Below are 19,697 nucleotides of genomic sequence, written 5' to 3' on the forward strand. Positions count from 1 at the left end.
CTTAATTATGAACCCATTAAGTGCATACTCCCTCCGTCCCATGAAGAGTGCAATTCTAAGTTTTTTCGGACAAATTAGTGGTGGCGTGAAAAGACTCGCGTACCCTCCCTCATTTGTTTGCCACATATGGTTAATTTTGGCATGCAATTCAAATCTAATCACTTAATTAGGCAGGTAATTGATATCCAATCTCTACAATTGCACTCTTTGTGGGATTTTTTTTTTCAAATTCAGGATTGCACTTTTCATGGGACGGAGGGAGTAATTAGTTAGTAGCTCAATTTCATGGTAAAATAATTAAAAAATTAGAGTAAAGTCCATTTTTAGCCATCCAACTCTTGCCTCGGTTTGGTTTTGGCCATCGAACTCCAAAACCGGGTATCTTCGACCACTCAACTATCAAAACCGGTCACATTTGGCCATCCGGCTGTTTTGGTGGCCAGTTTCACTGACGTGGACGCCGCATGGCAGTGGGACCCACTTGTCAGCCATCCTCTCTCCTCTTTCTTTTCTCCCTCTCTCCTCTCTCTCCCAATTCCTCTGCTCGGCGGTCATGGCGGCTCCGTGGTCCGCGGCGGTCCTCCGCGCCCTTCCTCCTCCTTGCCCACGGCCGCAGGCGTGGTCCGCGGCGGCGTGCAGGCGAACCAGCGGTGGTGCTCGTCCTCGAACAGACCAAACCCGCCGCCGTGACCCGTTCCCCACCATGCGAGCTCAGAGCCTCCGCCGGCGCCGCCAGCGCACGGGCCTCCGCCGAGCAACCGTGCGCGGTCCTCCGCCGCGCCGCCGCGTGAGGAGCCGTGGGGGCGGGCCGGGTGGAAGAGGAGCCGGGCGAGTCCGCCCGCGGCGCCGGCAGGGGACCGCGACCGAGCTCCGCTCGCGGCACTGCCGAGCTCCGCCCGCGCTGCGCGCGAGGGGCCGCGGTCGAGTCCGCCCACGACACTGCCAGGGGACCGCGGCCGAGCTCCGCTCGGAGCAGGGGAGGAGCCGTGGGCGAGGAGGAGGAAGGGTGCGGAAGACCGCCGCTCCCCGCCCTCCTGCGAGCGCCACCGCCTCGCCGCCCCGCCCGCGGCCGTGGGAGGGGCGCACGGTGCAATGGAGAGGAGGCCTGGGCAACAAGGTCAGCGCCGCGGACGACGAGCTCCGCGCCATCGACCGCGACACGGGTGGCGCAGGTGGAGCGCCCGCGGCGCCGGCGCCCAATGGCGGAGACCGCGCCACCAAGCTTGTCGGGCACCCGGATGCGTTCGAGACCGACGAGGTGGAGCGCGCGACTGCGGAGGCCACGGCGTCGAGGAAGGAGGGCCCCGTGGACGGGCCGGGGAGCGCGGACGGGCAGCCCTGGGCACCGCCGCCGCATCCTCCTTCCTCCCCACGCCGCCGCACCCCCTGCCCCGGCGGCCGACCACGCCGTCGAGGACGGGATCGTTGCGCTGCTCAGGGGAGGGAGGGAGGGAGGGCGCCGGCGGAGGCCGCACCGGCGAGCAGGAAGGAGAGAGGAGGAAGGAGATGAGATAGGAGAGAGAAAGAGGGAGATAGAGGGAAGAGAGAGGGGTTGTAACGCTGACAAGTGGGCCCCACTGCCATGCGGCGTCCCCGTCAGCGAAACTGGCCACCAAAACAGCCGGATGGCCAAATGTGACCGGTTTTTATAGTTGAGTGGTCGAAGATACCCGGTTTTGGAGTTCGATGGCCAAAACCAAACCGAGACAAGAGTTGGATGGCTAAAAATGGACTTTACCCAAAAAATTATGATACAGATAGAAGTTAAATTGAAGAGTAAAAATAGTGATAGAAAAGGTAAAAAGTCAAATCCATTTAAATCAATCGCTACAAACATCCTTTGTCCATTTGGAATTGTGATTGTTGAAAAGAAAAGAAATCGCTGCACCAAGAACCATGCCAAATGTGCCATATTTGTCTAAGGTGCATCCTCTCACCTTCCACGCCATCTCAGAATATTCATATGCTTTTTCCACGGCATCTCAGAATATTCATAATTTAAAGAACATGAAATTAGTAGGTTATTTTTATATGAATTTTGGAATAAAATAGTTGAACAAAAGAGTCCACGCCAAATACAATTCTTAAATAATAAAAATAGAAATGATAATAACAAAAAATAAATGATATACTCTAGGAAAAATATTCTTTATTTAAAGAACTATGCTTTCCAATATCAATTGAAACCGAAAAAACTACTTTTTATTATTTATACTTGGATCAGCTATTTTAGGGTTCCCCAAGGAACAAAAAAAAAGGATTGGCAGCTGAAATAAGAAAATAAGGGATTGATCCGGAACCCCAACTAGGCTTCTAACGCTATTTTTTAGGGGATCATATGGTTTTCCAACTCGAGATACAAACATATACAAATCTATCCAAACTCGCGGTAGATTCCGAGCTATTTAATAATTATGAAAATTGATTTAATCGATAACTGGTAGTGGATATCCCGAAAAGTCGATATATCGACGATTTGAGGCTTTACAAATCAGTTTTGCAGTCGGGATAGTCCATGAGTTAATGACCAATGAACCTGATATAATGAAAAAGAGCCTGCCTCGCTTTATCGATTGCTAGCTTTGGTAGCGCCGTAACAATCTAGCCGCAATCAACCCCACGGGGATAATGGAATATCTACCATGATGAGGACAACAACATTCCCTGATAAAACTAGGACCTATTCAGTTGCTTCGACACATTTGATCTGGTGGTAGACCGGAGTTGCTTCGACACATTATATTTGATCGTAGACCGGGGTACGACAGCTCCCGCCGTATTTCATTAAAAGGAAGCGACCTATCATGCTATTGGTGCAATACAGGTAAGATCCCTTCGAGGGTGCAACTAAGGTATAGAAATGAAAAGAATCGGATGCTCGTAGCCTAGAAGGAGAAAGATAAATTAGGCAACTTAAAACTTTAACCTATGGCTCAAACTAGCTAGTTTACACATAAACTTAAACTAAAACAAACTATCTAGATGTACAACTACGGTTCTTTCAATGTGAAACCCTCATCCCAAAAGAGTTTTGTAACCTATAGCTAATTCTAGCAAGATACTATACTAAGAAAGTAAAGACGTACAAGTTGCAATATGAAATGCAAAAACATAAAGAGGGGATGAAGAGAAGCAAACTATTGAAACAATGATGTATCCCGTGGTATCGGTAGGCAAATGCTACCCCTAGTCCATGTTGTTGAAGCATTCACTAAGAGTATTACTTCTCGGCAATCAAGTCTGTTCTGGTGACACCTTGACTTACCACAAAGGCTTCCCACCAAAGCTCACGCCAAGTTCCTGGTTACATTAATCCCGCTTTCCACTAAGAAGCTTCTCCATGAAGAATGGAATTTCCACGTTCTCCGAACAATGCCTTCAACGCCTCTCCTCACCAAGCCGGAGAGTCGATGACTAGTTGGCGAGCTACCAAGACTCCAAGGATGGCTGGCGCACCAAGATACATGTATAGTTCACTCTAGAACCAGCTCACAAGGCGGCAACACCATGCTCTCTTACTCACTTAAGAGCTAACCTGGCACTAACACTCTCAAAAGTGTGATCATTAAAATATTTCTTTGGTACCTTAAATGCGGTGTAATTCTCACAAAGGATAATCTTGCAAAATGAAACTGGCAAGGCAATCAACAGTGTTGTCTTTGTCATGAAAACGAAACGATACAACATCTATTCTTTGACTGTCGGTTTACACGAATGGCTTGGGCTACGGTGTACGCAGCATGGGGCCTCTCCAAACCTCGCAATTTTACAAATATGTTTGGAAGCTGACTCAGTGGAATACCCAAAAATTACAAAGCTCTAGTCCTTGTAGGAGCGGCAGCCTTGTGTTGGTCTGTTTGGCTCTGCAAAAATGATGTCGTATTTGAAAACAAACATTCTTCTTTTTTGCAGGTAATATACTCGACTACACACTGACTCCGTACTTTGGCTATCCTTCAACAGTCTACTTTCCGGGAGGTGGTTGTTGCTGCATCTCGTTTCTTGGAGTGGGTGGCCAATGATTTTTTTTACCCGGGCACATGGATGACGGTCTAGTCTTAGGATTGACAGTCATTAGTATGTCCTTTTGTGTTTCAGATCTTTTTAGGCTGTGTGCCGTTTTGGCATAGGTCGGGAAAATTTTAAGTCGTTGTATCATCTTGATGTAACTTCTTAAAATCAATAAAGTTTTTCTTTTCCAAAAAAATAAGGATGTGATCATTAAGCTCCTGGATGGCTTGAAGGTGTTCTTCAATGTATATGAGACTTCTCTCAACTCCAGCAACACCAAATTGGCCGGTAGGAAGCATATATATATATATATATATATATATATATATATATATATATATATATATATATATATATAGCCCTCCAACTCAAGGTAGCCGTTACTAGCCGTTGGAGCTTTTCTGTGTAAAGCGTCGGTTTAACCACTGCAGGGGGCTTCGGTTCAACCGGTAACTCATGGCTTGAAACTAGCCGTTGAAGCTTCTAACACGTGCTGCTGCTGACTCACCAACTATCGGCTAAACAGCTGATAGGGTACCGGTTTAACTGGTCACTATAGGGTTGCCTAATTGCCGTTGCACTTATCTTCATCTGTACCGGTTTAACCGGTCACTATAGGGTTGCCTAATTGCCGTTGCACTTGTCTCCATCTGTTGACGTCATTGCATCGACGCCTCATTCCGACACACCATCGGTTCAACTGATGCTGAAGGCTTTGGTCCTGGTCGCTTGACATGCTCTCTAGACAATAACAAGGTCAATGCATCGATGTCTGATGATGCACTGTCGGTTTAACCGGTGCTACTACTTATCTCAGCAATGCATGGTCCAATGCACCGACGCATTCTTTTCCCATAGCGTCGGTTTAATCGGAGAAAGGGTGTCGGTTTAAGCGGTGCTATTTGTTTTGGTGACTTTGTCCAACTCGTCGCGGCTGTCATTTGGATGCTTTAAATATATTTACTATATTTTGGGTATCTCGACAGCGAATTGGACACATTAAATTATATTTATGGGACCTAAAAATCTATAAATATTATCTTACAAACTCGTTAGTCTCATTGATTATGTTATCACACATCCACCAAAATCACAAACAATGGCCTAATATTTTTTCAGATATTAAGTATTTATTAATTGTATTTAATATTGATTTTTTGTTTATTTTAATATAATTTATTAAATTAGTAATAGATAAATATGATTTGAGACGTTAGTCAAGTCAAGTCTTCCTTCCCCCATAATCACCTGCAACCAAAGACTGCTATTGGCAGAATGGTGTACGGCCTACTGCGCCGAGAGTGAGAACAATAGGAAAAAGGAAAGATGCCAACACGCCCGTGCTTCCTTGTGGGCCACTTGATCGACCACCCTGCTCATACCCGACGATGCGCTGCACCTACTCCTTCATTCTTCCTTCCATGCTCGCTACCCAATGCAAAACACAGATCAGAAATTAATGGCCCTCCCCGACCTCCCGAGTCTCCTCTGCCGCCCCCTGCTACTCCTTAACAGGGTTAACCATTTCGTTTTCCGATGAAATCTCGGTGTTTAGCGGAAACGAAATTTCGTTCCGAAATTTCAGTAAATTTCGGTGGATTTCGGTGAATTTTGGACGAAATTTGTTGAATTTTGAATTTGAAAACGAAATATATCGAAAAATACCGAAATTTCTTTTTCCGGTAACTAGCGGAAACGGAAAAAAAACCGAAATTTCGGTGAAATTCCGCCGAAAAGTTAAACCCTGCTCCTTGATCACCATCATCTTGTTCATCCATCATGTCCGCCTTGCCGCCTCAGTTTCCTTCAACTTTGGACTTCTCCACCAGCGACCACGCCTCGGAGCTCAATTACAGCAACGACTCCCACTGGGCCGGATGCCGGTGGCAGCGTCGGCCGCGTGTGGTACGCGCGCCCGGTGCCGCTCTGGGACAGCGCCACGCGCGCGCTGGCCAGCTTCGACACCACATTCTCCTTCCAGATCAAGCCGGTCAACGACACCCGCGCGCCAGGCGACGGGATGGCTTTCTTCGGTGACTCCCCCCAACAGCGCCGGTGGCACCCTGGGGCTCTTCGGCGGCCGCTTCGGCAACGCGACCGCCTCCGGCGACGAGCGGTTCGTGGCGGTCAAGTTCGACACCCACTCCAACAACGGACAAGTGAAGAGCAGCAGCCACGTCGGCATCGACGTCAACTCCATCCTCTCGGCGGCGTCCAAGGACACGTACCTGGCCGATCGAAACCTGTCCTCCGGCCTCCCGATGGAGGCCAGGGTGTCCTATCGCAACGACACGATGCTGCTGCCGGTCGACCTCCAGATCGGCGACGCCTCATACCACGTCAGCACCATCGTCGACCTGAGGGAGTCCTTGCCGGAGGCCGTCGCGGTGGGCTTCTCTGCGGCCACGGGCGTCTTTATCGAGCTGCATCAGCTGCTGTCCTGGTCATTCAGCTCCAATCTGGAGGCCGTCGCATCCCCGCCCCCAAGGACGACGGTGAATGCGCCTGCCCAATCCCCAGGCGCCGGCGGCGGAGCAAAAGCCCCCAACAAGAACAAGAACAAGAACAAGCTCCGTGTCCGTGCGGAAACGCTTGCGCTTGCTACGGTGTCAGGCCTTCTGTGCCTTGTCTTGCTACTGATCCTTGCCCGTAAGCTCAAGATGGTTTCGCTCTGGCGCGAGAAATGCGCAAGGAAGAAACTGGGCCACGGCCCCAGGAGGTACCAGTACAGCGAGCTGGTGAAGGCCACCAACAAATTTGATGAGCAGCGGAAGCTCGGCGTAGGGGGATCCAGCGAGGTTTACCTTGGTGATGAATGCGGCCGCCGTTTCGCGGTGAAGAAGCTCATCTCCGCCGTCAGAATGACAGATGCGGAAGCCCAGAGGAGGATGGAGTTCGAAGCGGAAGTCGACATCATAAGCAGGTTAAGGCACAAGAATCTTGTCCGGCTATTGGGGTGGTGCGACAGCAGCAATGGGCTCCTCCTTGTTTATGAGCTCATCTCTGGAGGTATCCTCGACAAGAATTTTTTTAATACAATTTTTTACTCAAATTACAAAAAAATACTGTGAATTCCAGAAATTTCAAAAGTAAATCATAATCGTCTGCGGGTTGGACGAAATTTAGATTTCATTAAAATGCATAAAATTACGATTTATTAGTGTTCGTTTGGCTGTGCATGACGAAAATTTATATTTCGTCTAATGGGTAGACAAAATTAAATTTCGTCCAACCAGCAGACAAAAATGCATGAAATTACGATTTATTAATGTTTTCGTTTGGCTGTGCATGACAAAATTTATATTTTGTCTAATGGGTAGACAAAATTAAATTTCATCTGCTGGGCAGACGAAATTCAATTTAATTTTGTCTCCCACTAGACGGATTTTTTTATTGTTATATTATTTTTTATATAGTATGCTACAGTTAGCTATAGGAATATATCGCCATTTGAACCGGCGATAGCCATACCTGGTGCGGATGTCTGAATGTTATTGCTAGCGCTTCGAACGTCCGAAAATATCGAAGTTTAGATTTTGGATGTCAGAACGTCTTATCAGACAGACGGTCCGCATTTGGATAGAGGACAGTCCACCAGCTAATGTTCGAAGTGTCACAGAATGGCAAATGGTCCGCACCACTTAGTGGACGGTGCACCCCACAGCACTTAGTGCTGCGCTCGCACGCCATGCACGGAAAAGAACACTCATTGATTCGCACTGCCGCGCTCGCTTCGAACATTTGCCATTCAAATCACTCGAACCTATCAGTGCTATGGGGTGCACCGTCTGCTAAGTGGTGCGGACCGTTTGCCGTTCTGTGACACTTCGAACATTAGCTGGTGGACTGTCCTCTATCCAAGTGTGGACCGTCTATCTGTTATGGTGGACTGTCCTCTATCCAAGTGTGGACCGTCTATCTGTTAAGACGTTCAGACGTCCAAAATCTAAACTTCAATATTTTCGGACGTTCGAAAATCTAAACTTCAATATTTTCGGACGTTCGAAGCGCCAGCAATAACATTCAGACATCTGCACCAGGTATGGCTATCGCCGGTTCAAACGGCGATATACTCCTGTAGCTAACCATAGTGTACTGTATAAAAAATAATATAAAAATAAAAAAATTCCGTTTAGTGAGAGACGAAATTAAATTGAATTTTGTCTGCCCAATAGACCCATTAGAAGAAATATAAATTTCGTCATGCACAGCTAAACGAAAACACTAATAAATCATAATTTCATTCATTTTCGTCTGCTGGTTGGACGAAATTTAATTTCGTCTACCCATTAGACAAAATATAAATTTCGTCATGCACAGCCCAAACGAAAACACTAATAAATCGTAATTTCATGCATTTTCGTCTGCTGGTTGAACGAAATTTAGATTTCGTCCAACGGTTAAACGAAATTACTGAATTTCGTCTACCCACTGGACGAAATCTAAATTTCGTCCAACCAGCAGACGATTATGACCTACTTTTGAAATTTTTGGAATCTACAGTATTTTTTTGTAATTTGAGTAAAAAATTGTATTAAAAAAAATCGCCACGACAAGCATCTCTACAGCACTGAGACGTCTCTTGGTTGGAATGACAGGTATGCCCGCCAACTAGCACGCTATCTAGCTAGCTAGCTAACTAGTTTGTTGTAATTTGCATTATATCTTTCTTTTAAATCAAAACTAGCAAAGTGGTAGTGGCATGTGCAAATAGCGTGGGTATCTAACTTTTCATACTAACAATTAGTGTCGTTTTTTAACTTGAAAAATGAATCTATTTATTAAATAATTTTGTTTTGTTGTTTCAAGAGCAAGTAAATTTCTAGGCCATCCAAGTTATATCACCAAGGTAAATCAAGATTCGAGTAACGTCAGAGGATAATCAAGACCATTAAATTACGATAAAATTCAGTGGTATATGTTCTTTTGTTTTTTCAACTAGCATGGTAATTTCTAAACCTCCATAATATTTAAAACTTATTTATATTATCTGTTGTACTCGACGTTCGTCCGCATGCTTTATTTTTGTCAAATGTTTTATACCGTAAATTCACATGATCAAGAGATCTATTTGTAGTTCATATATTTCTAATTTTAACATCCAGTGAATCTAAATATTTTCTCACAAATCAATTGATTCGTTCATATAGATCAAATTGTTTATAGGCATTTGTGTAAAAAAATATAGATATTGTAGGATCCTAAATTTTCTCATCACCGAACACCATCAGTTTTCCAGACAATGATATACCCAATGCCTATTTAAATATTAGAGTGCAAATTCGCAACCCTCGTGCGTGAAGTTTCTCCTAATCTTAGCCTCTCCCATCCCCTTATACTGCACCTCATCGAGACCCCCATCACTTCCGGCCCTCTTCGTCTCCTCTGGCGTCTCGCCGGTGGTGAGATGGGGGTGAGTTGGTCCCCTTCTTCTTCTAGTGTATATTATGATATATTATGTGTGGTTTATTGTGCTTGGATGGGCGCATACGGGAAATCTCATGTTTGCCGAGTGTCTACGAGTTTGCCGAGTGCATTTCATCGGACACTCGACAAACAATCCATTTGCCGAGTGTAAAATATAATACACTCGGCAAAGTAAAAACACTCGGCAAAGTCCATGGTTTGCCGAGTGTTTTTTTACATACGGCAAAGTCCACGGTTGGCGAGTGTATTCTTTTACACTCGGCAAACCACTAATTTTGCCGAGTGTCTTGAGGTGGCACTCGGCAAACCAAAAAAATTGTCTCTTCTATCCTCCAAACTTTTTTTTGCTTTCCTCGTACCTTAAGTGGTACTCTATGTTAAAATTTGGTATCTTTTCCGGCTTGTTTGCTACATTTAGTTAATTTATTTCATTAAAAGAAATTTCTAGCTATAAGTCAAATTTTTGTACAAGTGATTTGAATAGTGGAATAAAATGAATGGAAAAATTATATTCGTGTTATGGACTCCAATGTTAGGCCATATTCAATAAATGAAAGGAAATTTCGAACATCTTGGTCACGAATCATGACCACGAACGTGTGGCGGAATTGTTTTAAAATTTTATAAAAAGAAAACTATCTCTGAAAATTATGAAATTTGTCAAGATATCATGATATGGTTGTGATAAAAAAATTTAGAAGGTTATATGGTTGTGATAAAAAATTTAGAAGGTTATAGCCGCCAGCCCGCCGCGCGCCGCCTCTAAGCCGCCGCCGCGCCACCACACCCCGCCTCCGTGCCGCCTCCAGGCTGCTGCCGCGCCGGCCCGCCGCCTCCTTTACCCTCTCAACCTAATCTCGCAGCTCCAGGACACCGCCGCCGCCGCCGCCTATTCGTCGCGATTTGCTACACCTCGCCGTGCTCTTTGCCCATTGAAGAGCCGGCGTGCTTGCTGCTGCGCCCCCGCACCCTCTCTCAGCTCTCGCCATGGGCCCATGGCTGCCGTCCAGCGGCATCTGAGTGGCAGCAGGGCCGCGACGGCGGAGCAGGCGCAGCGGCCAAGGTAGCAGCATCTCAACTGTGGTCCGGTGAGGAGCTTGTGGACCATGGCGGCGGCGGCTCGGCAGCGGATCGAGGCGGCACTCCTGCTGTCCTGCAGATTTACCTGGACATCGTGAGGCGGCGGTGACAATTTCTTAGCTCGGCTCCTCCCTCATCGGTCAAGCATTCCACCCCTCTCTCTCCCCCCTTATCTATGTTAACCAATTTCCCTCTAGGATCCGCTCTCTCCTCTCCCAGCAGACGGCTTCATGTGGGGACAAGTGCCACAGCCATTGCAGCGATGCTCCGCCATGAACATGACCACTCCAATTCAAGACGCTGCAGGTTTGTCTGATTCACACACACCACTTGTTTGTGCAAATGTTCTTGTGCAAAAATGGATATGAATAGCAGCAGAAGCATATTTTTCTTCAATTAGTTAGGATTTAGGACTGCTAGATCACTATATTAGGTGTGTGTCAATACATATAAATGATGTTTGCAATACTTAATAGCTATCCCGTATGCCTTGGATTTGAACCTTGCTCCTGCTGAATAAATCCTCACACACTGAACTTATGTTAGGCATCTTATTGGCTTTAACTCCTAGTGCATGTTTAGCTCTGGAGTTAAACAAACAGTTCTGTGCACAGCTCTAGAGTTAATTCTTGTTGGGTGTTCAGCGGTGGGAAAAACAACTAGTTTTCAGATAGTTAGGAGTTTTCCTTGTAGAAAAGAAGGTGCATTTTGAGCTTGTCAGAATGTGTTGGATTTGCAGCGCTGCAGCAGATGTGTAGGAGCACGTGCTAAATAGCCTAAACTAACTGGCAAACTGTAATGGCAAACTGAAGCTATAGGTTGTTATTCATATTAGAGTGGACATTTTTCTTTCTTTTGACCATGGTATAGAATCAGTAGTGCAACAATCTAATTGATGAATGAAATGTGGATAAAATTGATAGATAATCTGAATTAGCTTCAACCAAGAAGTGTGAATATGTGCTTATTTACGGCAAAAGGCTAAAGTTTTCGTTGTTCTAATACCTTTCTCAATGAAGTGCTAAATTATGTCCCTATCCTGAAGGCTCTGCTATTGTAAGTTGCTAAGTACCCCAACCACTTTCACCTGCAAACCATGTTATACAGTCGTCCGACTAATCGCGATTAGTCGCGATTAGTCGACTTTATCGCTCCGCTGGCTTCGATAAGTGAAACGACTAGTTTTTGTCGATCAGATGTCTGATCGTCCGACTAATCGTCGCCTAATCGCGATTAGTCGTCCGACTAGCTACTTGGACGATCATGCCAAAACCAAAAGATGTCCAGCAGACCAGCACTCCAGCCCGCCGCCTGTACTAGGCTCAATTAGGCCCATTAGCCATTAGGGTTAGGTTAACTATATAACTTGCACCATTAGCCATTAGCCATTAGCCATTAGTCATTAGGGTTAGGTTGACTATATAACTTGCACCATTAGCCATTAGCCATTAGCCATTAGCCATTAGCCTGTACTGTGTGGGACAAGAATATGGAGTTCTGGACAGTTCAAACATCAAATCTCACAAGTAAGTGTCACCAAACTGACTATCATTGTGGTGTTCCTGCTTGCTATATAGTATATAAGTACATATACATGTACATATATGTCGTGGGATATATAGGACGACTAGGACCGACTAGGGTCGACTAATCGACCTGATCGACGACTAGTCGCGACTAGTCGCCTTATCGGTGCCATGGCAACTAGGTTCGACTAGACAACTGTATAACATGGCCTGCAAGTGTAACTTCCAAAAAGGACTCTCTTGATGATGATGGCTATTTATTTGTGCCATATTACTTACTGAAATAGGAGGAGCTGAGGTTATGTGTTACTTTTCCTATAAATAGACAGTTGAAAAAATGTGTTAGCTTCTTTGCAAATTGAAGAATAGTGTCATCTATAGTTACTTCTGGCTTGCTAGTCAGCCTAGAATTAAGTTTGCACTTATGTGATCTTGTTTTCTCCTTTAGGAAGAACTAAAGTTTCAGTTGTTTGGTGTTGCTAAGTGGAGCTTGGAGCTGTTGCTGCTGTCTCTTGTGTGAATCTACAGGACATTTTGCAAGGGTCCGTTTACCTTCCCTACATTGCTTGGTCCAGCCTTTACTAATCTGGTGTAACTCTGTGACCTGAAAGACTGCATCAGTTCTGAAACATGCTTTGCAGAATGCCTTCATTTAGGAGTTGCTGGATTCACTTTTCTTAGTATGGTATGGAACACTGTGAGTAACTGAGTATACATTTGTTTTTTATTTTGTTGTGTTAACTCATGAGACTGGAAAATAAAGAATGAAAGCCGAGTGACAATAAAAAAAATCACATAAGTACTTGGTTAGTCTTTTGGGGTTTGTAGAGAAATTTTGCATAGCAATGGGTGATGGGTCAATCCCCTTAGGTAGCATGCTTTTTTTTAGTTTATGGTGATTTCAACAATCATTAATATAGATATACTTGTTTACTTATGCTGGCAAGAATTTTCTCCATGCATATGACCTTTCTTTTTCATGTAACAACTCGTTTACTTATGCTCTAATTGTGTCACTTAACCCTCAAATTATTACTACTGTTTGTGTGCATTTCTACTTAGTAATAACCTGACATTCTTGCACTTGTTTTTGTACCCATCCAGGTATTCGATGAGTACATGAACTTGGTCCTTGATGATGCTGAGAAAATCAATGTTACGAAGAACACTAGGAAATCATTGGGTTAGTAAATTTTTGAATTGAAAAGCATTTCTTTTCTGTCACGAATGCATGCCATTACTTCATTGTTATGCTCCAATATGTTTGGCTAGAGAAGAATGACTACTTAGTCTGTTCTTTTTAACATGAAGCCTATATCACCAATAACTGTGATGGTTATCTTTCCCTTGTGTAGAGGTGGAGACTTTTATATGCTGCAAATTTATTTGCATAAACTAATATAGTCGTGAATGGTCTGTGTGTGATAAATTTAATGGTTTATTTTTGAGCTGACTGATAAATCTGATGGTTTATTCTTGAACTGACTGAAATAAATGATCAGATTTTTTTGCTTTAGTTACTGTTTTAACTTCACCTTATACAAGGAATTGTGATGCAGGTTATAGAAAAGAGCTGAGAAAGGATGGAATAGTTTGCATAAGCAAGCCTGCAAACCTGTATTCTCATTTGCTTGCTGATAGTAGTTTACTGGATTGAATCATTGACAATGCATAAGTACTCATTTGTTCATTTTATTGCAATAGCTCAAAGGTGGTAACAGAAACATACAAGTCTGTATATTACTTTCTTATCTCTTTTGGCTGTTTAAAAAATTGTAATCATGGATGCAGATCTGTGTTTGTAAATATATTTTTTTAGCTCTTTTAGCTGTTTGCTGAGTGCTATAGCCTGAGCACTCGGCAAAGCCTAGGTCTTTGCCGAGTGTCTTTCTGTTAGCACTCGGCAAAGTCTCAGTTACCAGCATCTTTGCCGGCCTCGTTACTTTATTTTGCCGAGTGCTATTTGGCACACGGCAAAGCCGGCTTTGCCGTCACAACTGTTGCCGTCTGGATTTTGCGAGTGCTGCACTCGGCAAACCCTTTGTCGAGTGCTTTATGTGCTTTACCGTGTGTTTCAGACACTCGGCAAAGATCTCGAGTCCGGTAGTGACCACTCCCTTCTTGTTGTGGCGGTGGCCATTGCTAGGCGCTTGGTCTATAAGAATGTTGCTTCTATAATATATGTTATAAGTTTGTTTGTTTAAAAAAAAATAGCATAGTGGAGTAGTCACTGCCTTTGATCATGTCAAGTACAATTAGCATAGTGTTGACAACCAAAATTGGCAGAGACCGGTCTGACCGGTGTGATCAGGCGGTCTGACCGGTCGAGACATCTGTAGCCGGTCTGGCACGACCGACCGGTCTGACCGGTCCAAGCAGAGTCCTAGTACAACTAGCAGTTTTTATAGATTTAAGATCTGTAATAGGATTTCTTGCGGGCCGTCCATCCCACTGTAAGGATCACCGGGGTGTCCGACCCTAGAGGGGGAGGGGGTGAATAGGGTCGCTAATCGCTTTTTAACCTAGGGCGCAAACTACTTGCATAAGATAAACCTAACACGTCCTACACATGCTAGTTATGACTAAGGTTTATCTATGCTACTCTCTACTTACCCCAAAATACTTGCAACCTATAGTCAATCCTAACCAAACTAACTAGGAAAGTAAAGGCACGCAAGGTAGAGTAAATGCGGAAACGTAATACGGTAAGTAAAGAGGTAAGTGCAAGATGGACGCAAACTCCCGAGTAGACACGGTCATGTAACGTGGTTCAACACAAACGCCTACGTCCACGGGACACCGAGGCTCTTCCGATCACCGTCTTGCACTACGCCACCAAGGCGATGCCGGCAAGCAAAGGCAAGTGCCCACAAGACACCGAGTCTCGTGCACCGCCACCGTCTCTCTCGGTCACCCGGCCGAAATCCACTACGGAGCTTCTCCACCAAGGAGGGGGTCTCCTCTTCCCCCGTACAAAGTGTCGTTGCCTCTCCACACCAAGTAGGAGGGTCACACGACGAATCACAAGGATTGCTTGCCGCAGACTTCTCTCAAGGGAGCTCTCGCAAGAACTAATCCCTATTACAAGCACTAAGCACTCTTACAAGTGTGCTTAAGGCTATATGATGTACAATGAAGCTCTATGGTGATTGGAGATGATCTTTAACTCTTGTGTGCTTCCTTGGTCTCCAGCACTCTCAAATGAGCTGTGGGGTGGCATATATATAGCCCACACACCCCAAAAGAGCCGTTGGAAAAAGGCTGACAAAAAGCGCTATCACCGGTTAAACCGATGATCCACTTTGTGTCATCACCGGTTTAACCGGTGAACACATTTTCCAACTAGCCGTTATACTTCAACGGCTACCTTAATCGACCGACGTAATTAAACGATGCAGCGTCGGTTTAACCGGTGAGTGTAGTTGCTGAAAAACTAACTCTCTGGATAACTGCACCGACGTTCACCAATATCTAGTGTCGGTTCATCCGGTGTATAGATTTTGCCTCAGCTGCTGAGTTCATTGCACCGACGTATTCAACTTTCCTAGCGTCGGTTCAACCGGTGTTATCAAAACTCCCAGACGTGCTCCAAGTCAATGCACTGACGTATGTAATTTTCTTAGCGTCGGTTTAACCGGTGACTTGATTTCTTTTAGGTTTCAGGGCGCTGCCCCTGAGACCCGCGTGGGGCGGCTCCCCATCGACCCCCGTCCGCTAACCGGGCCCCGTAGGGGCGGCCCTTCGGGTCTAGCTACGCCTATCTATCTTCTTTTTGTCATCACTTGAACCTAAAAGCCTGAAAATATCATCTAAGCAAAACTCATTAGTTCAAGTGTTGTGTGCGTCATCAATCGCCAAAACATTATATTGAAATATGGCATGAGAGGCCATTTTCGCTACACCCACCCTATAAATATAAAGGGTCACGGCCGATTGAGGCATCCAATCGATCAAAACACAACACATTACTTTTTCTTATCTTCTATGCCTATACTTTTTATCTCTAAACTCTAGCCCCTCCAACCTCCTATCTGCTGTTCTTCCTTCGTCTCCGTGATGTCTGAAGGCGTTTTAGGTGGCCTGCCGACCCTAGAACAACCCTACGTGCGCCTACCCTAACGGGGTCCCTCGTGGGCGAGCGTTTGTCGGATTTTGCCGTTCTACCCCGACGACCGGTCTGACCGGTCCCTCTGACCGCTCCACGCAGGAAGCGCTGCATCGAGCTCTTCCTCGCGCCGCGCGACCATGCGCATTCGTGTGTTGGCCAGATTGTGCGCCAACATATTTTGGCGACTCCGCTGGGGAAGAAGAAGTCATCATTGGCAAATATGGCCGACGATCAATCTAAGATCGACCCCAAGAACACTATTGATCCTAAGGACGATGAGATTCCAGAGGATCAGCGCCAAGCTTTGGAGATCAAGCTCAAGGAATTAGAAGCTGAAGCCAAGAAGAAGCTGATCTCATGCTATGAGAAGACTCGGCAGGGTGTTATCCAAAAGAAAAAATTCGTTCTGCCGACTCTTTCATCTACTACTTCCACGGATGCATCTGAGGTAACACCCACTGTAAGTGCAACATATTCCAGTGTTACCATGGAGCAAGTTGAAAATTTGTTCGCTGAGCGAGATGTGCGATTAGTTAATCTAATTATTGATAAGATGCTGATTTTAGCCGGTAAACAACCAGTAATTGATAATACATCGCCTGTTTCTACTGTTGCATTTATTGAAATTCCTGTCCCTCAACCATCGGCAACATTACCTGTGAGTCAACCTCAGTATGGAATGCCGATGCATTATTTTAGTGGTCAAACAGTAATGCCAACAAATGCGTTGGTGGCTCAGCAAACATACTTAGATCCACTTACAAGCATCCCTAGTTCGGCTAACTTTCACTGAACGTATGAGTTGGAAAATTCTGCACCGTCATATTCCACTCATGCTTATAACATGCCACAGGTACCCCCCAGAAGTACCATGCCACATATCGGTCCTATCACGGACGAGATGTTTGACCGATATGTGCAACGATGGCAAAACAGGCAGCAACCGGCCAGACCGACCCCATCAACCGGTTAGACCGGTTCACCTCAACTGGTCTGACCGGTCGTATCGACCGGTCAGACCAGTTCCCCTGGTCATGCGACTTCAAACCAGCAAGTTGCATCTACTTCTATACAGCCAAATTCTTCGATTAATCTTGAGAAATTACTTACTGAGTGTAAGAATGATTTGGCTAAAATGATCAAAGGAAATCTTGGAGTAGATGTTAGAGGCAAAACTCAATCTTATCAAAAGCCGTATCCTATTTCTTTTGATACAGTTACTTATCTTGCTGGTTTTAGGTTGTCTGAATTTGTTAAGTTTAATGGAGAAGATAATAAAAGCACCTTTGAGCATATTAGCCAATATATTGCTCAATTAGGAGAAGCTAGTTCTGTAAATGAATTGAAAGTTCGCTTATTTTTTTTTATCTTTAACTGGAACCACTTTCTCTTGGTTTAGTCTTTGGCTCCTAACTCCATTACTTCATGTGAACAATTAGAGCAAAAGTTTTATGATCATATTTTTTCTGGAAATTATGAGCTTAAATTGTCCCATTTGACATCGGTTAAGCAAATGCGCGATGAATCTGTTAATGATTATATTAGAAGATTCCGCGACACAAAAAACCGATGCTTTAATGTGAATCTTGCTGAATTTTTTTTGGCAGATTTAGCTTTTAATGGCTTGAGATCTCACATTAAAGAGAAATTAGAGGGCCATGACTTTTTTGCTGTTAATCAAGTGCATCAAAGAGCTTTGGCTGCAGAAAGCCAAAGCAAAGAATCTCAAGAGAGTCTTGGGCATCATCGTCCCAATACTCATGCTCTTGAGTATAATTCAGATTCTTCGGACGATGAGTCTAAAGAGGTTTACGCCGCTGAATTTGTATGGTCATCCAGCGACAAACCAAGCACTTGTGCTTCTTTAAAACCGATTCCTAAAAATCGGCATGATGAAGTTAAATATACTTTGATGTGTCTAAGTGTGATAGAATTTTCGATGAGTTAGCAAAGCTTGGGAAAATTAAGTTCTCTCAAACTATTCCATTGGTGGATGAGTTGAAACGGCGTGCTTATTGTAAATTACACAATACTTTTTCTCATGCTACCAATGATTGCAATGTTCTCCGTAGACAAATACAATCGGTCATAAATGAAGGACGATTGGTTATATCTGCAATGCAAATTGACAAGAATCCTTTTCTAATGCATACGCATGTGCTCGAGTTGAAAAATCCCAAGGTGTTAGTTCGGCCAAGTCAAGCCGAAACGACAAAAGGGAAGAATGTAATCATTGGAGAAGAGTGACATGAGAAGAAGACGCTGCAGAACAAGACTTTCCGAGCTGTAACAAAGATTTCACACTCGGGGGGCAAGACAAAGAAAAGAAGACCGATAGCAAACTGACCGGTCATACCGGTTCGTCGACCAGTTTGACCGGTCCCCAGGGCAGTCTGACCGGTGTCCAGACCGGTCTGACCGGTGCGTCCAGTAAGTCCGGAAACTCCTCCAGAGGTGAATTTAGAACAAGACGGAGCTTCAAAGAGCTCTTGGCTAAATATGAGAAGGAGGGAGTTATCCAGAAGCAAAAGGAACGGCCAGACGAAGCCAAAGATACATAGTCAATGTCAACATCTCGTGAACAATTGGATACTCAAGGTAATTGTGTTATGCCATATTCAGGGCCGATTGTTCCATATTTTTTGCCATATTCCAGTTACTACACACCTTTGGATTATAGTAGGATGCATATACAATCTTATTACATTCAATATCCTTCTATGTATCCGAGTTGTGTATCACCAAGACCGGTTGTTACTAGTGATAATCTGGTCAAAAGAGATCTTAATTGCAGCAAGGAAGGTGAGAAGAGTATAAAGCAAGATTCAAAATATTTACAGCCGAGGTGGTGTCCCTCAGGCTTATCTCATACTCAGAAAAGAAGGTTACAATGTTTGCGCAAGCAAGAATCGATGGAGCAACAAGTAGAGGTCGAGCCAACAAAGTCAGCAGCCACGAAGAAAGTTTGGAGACCAAAGCAAATTGTTTCATCATCAGCTTAAAAAGAAGCAAGTCATGGCCGATAATTTTTTATCGCCCTTAGCAAAAAAAAATAGACGATATATTGTTGATCATTGCCCTTAAACAATTTTGGCCCAGAGGAGTATTCTTTGGCACGCAAGCTTTGCCAAATAACATGGGGGCATATGTTGACGACCAAAATTGGCAGAGACTGGTCTGACTGGTGTGATCAGGCGGTCTAACCGGTCGAGACATCTGTAGCCGGTCTGGCACGACCGACCGGTCTGACCGGTGGGTCTGACCGGTCCAAGCAGAGTCCTAGTACGACTAGCGGTTTTCATAGATTTAAGATCTGTAATAGGATTTCTTGCGGGGCAAGCCCATCCCACCCTATAAATATAAAGGGTAACGACCGATTGAGGCATCCAATCGATCAAACAACAACAACACATTACTTTTTCTTATCTTTTATGCCTTTACTTTTTATCTCCAAACTCTAGCTCCTCCAACCTCCTCTATGCTGTTCTTCCTTCGTCTCCGCGACGTCTGAAGGCATTCTAGGTGGCATGCAGACCCTAGAACAA

At 44.7% G+C, this 19,697-nt stretch overlaps 1 protein-coding gene across 15 annotated transcripts; it reads left to right on the top strand.

The window, feature by feature from the left end:
* The first annotated feature begins 5,761 nt into the window (after window positions 1-5,761).
* Window positions 5,762-13,867, top strand: LOC120676575 (L-type lectin-domain containing receptor kinase IX.1-like). Of its 15 annotated transcripts, none has more exons than XM_039957926.1 (5): window positions 5,762-10,824; window positions 12,493-12,586; window positions 12,666-12,741; window positions 13,149-13,227; window positions 13,604-13,867. In XM_039957926.1, the coding sequence occupies exon 1, from the start codon at window positions 5,889-5,891 to the stop codon at window positions 7,080-7,082; it is 1,194 nt and encodes a 397-aa protein (XP_039813860.1). In that variant the 5' UTR covers window positions 5,762-5,888; the 3' UTR covers window positions 7,083-10,824; window positions 12,493-12,586; window positions 12,666-12,741; window positions 13,149-13,227; window positions 13,604-13,867. The 15 variants fall into 15 exon arrangements, with proteins under 15 accessions (XP_039813860.1, XP_039813872.1, XP_039813845.1 ...); XM_039957938.1 differs by having other exon boundaries at window positions 12,666-12,729; XM_039957911.1 differs by having other exon boundaries at window positions 12,686-12,741.
* The last annotated feature ends 5,830 nt before the right edge of the window (window positions 13,868-19,697 follow it).

The sequence above is a fragment of the Panicum virgatum genome, chromosome 2K (assembly GCF_016808335.1).
Source record: "Panicum virgatum strain AP13 chromosome 2K, P.virgatum_v5, whole genome shotgun sequence".
NCBI lineage: Eukaryota > Viridiplantae > Streptophyta > Magnoliopsida > Poales > Poaceae > Panicum > Panicum virgatum.

Coding starts and splice junctions, on each gene's coding strand:
- LOC120676575 (XM_039957903.1), top strand. CDS start 5,889: ATGCCGGTGGCAGCGTCGGCCGCGTGTGGTACGCGCGCCCGGTGCCGC.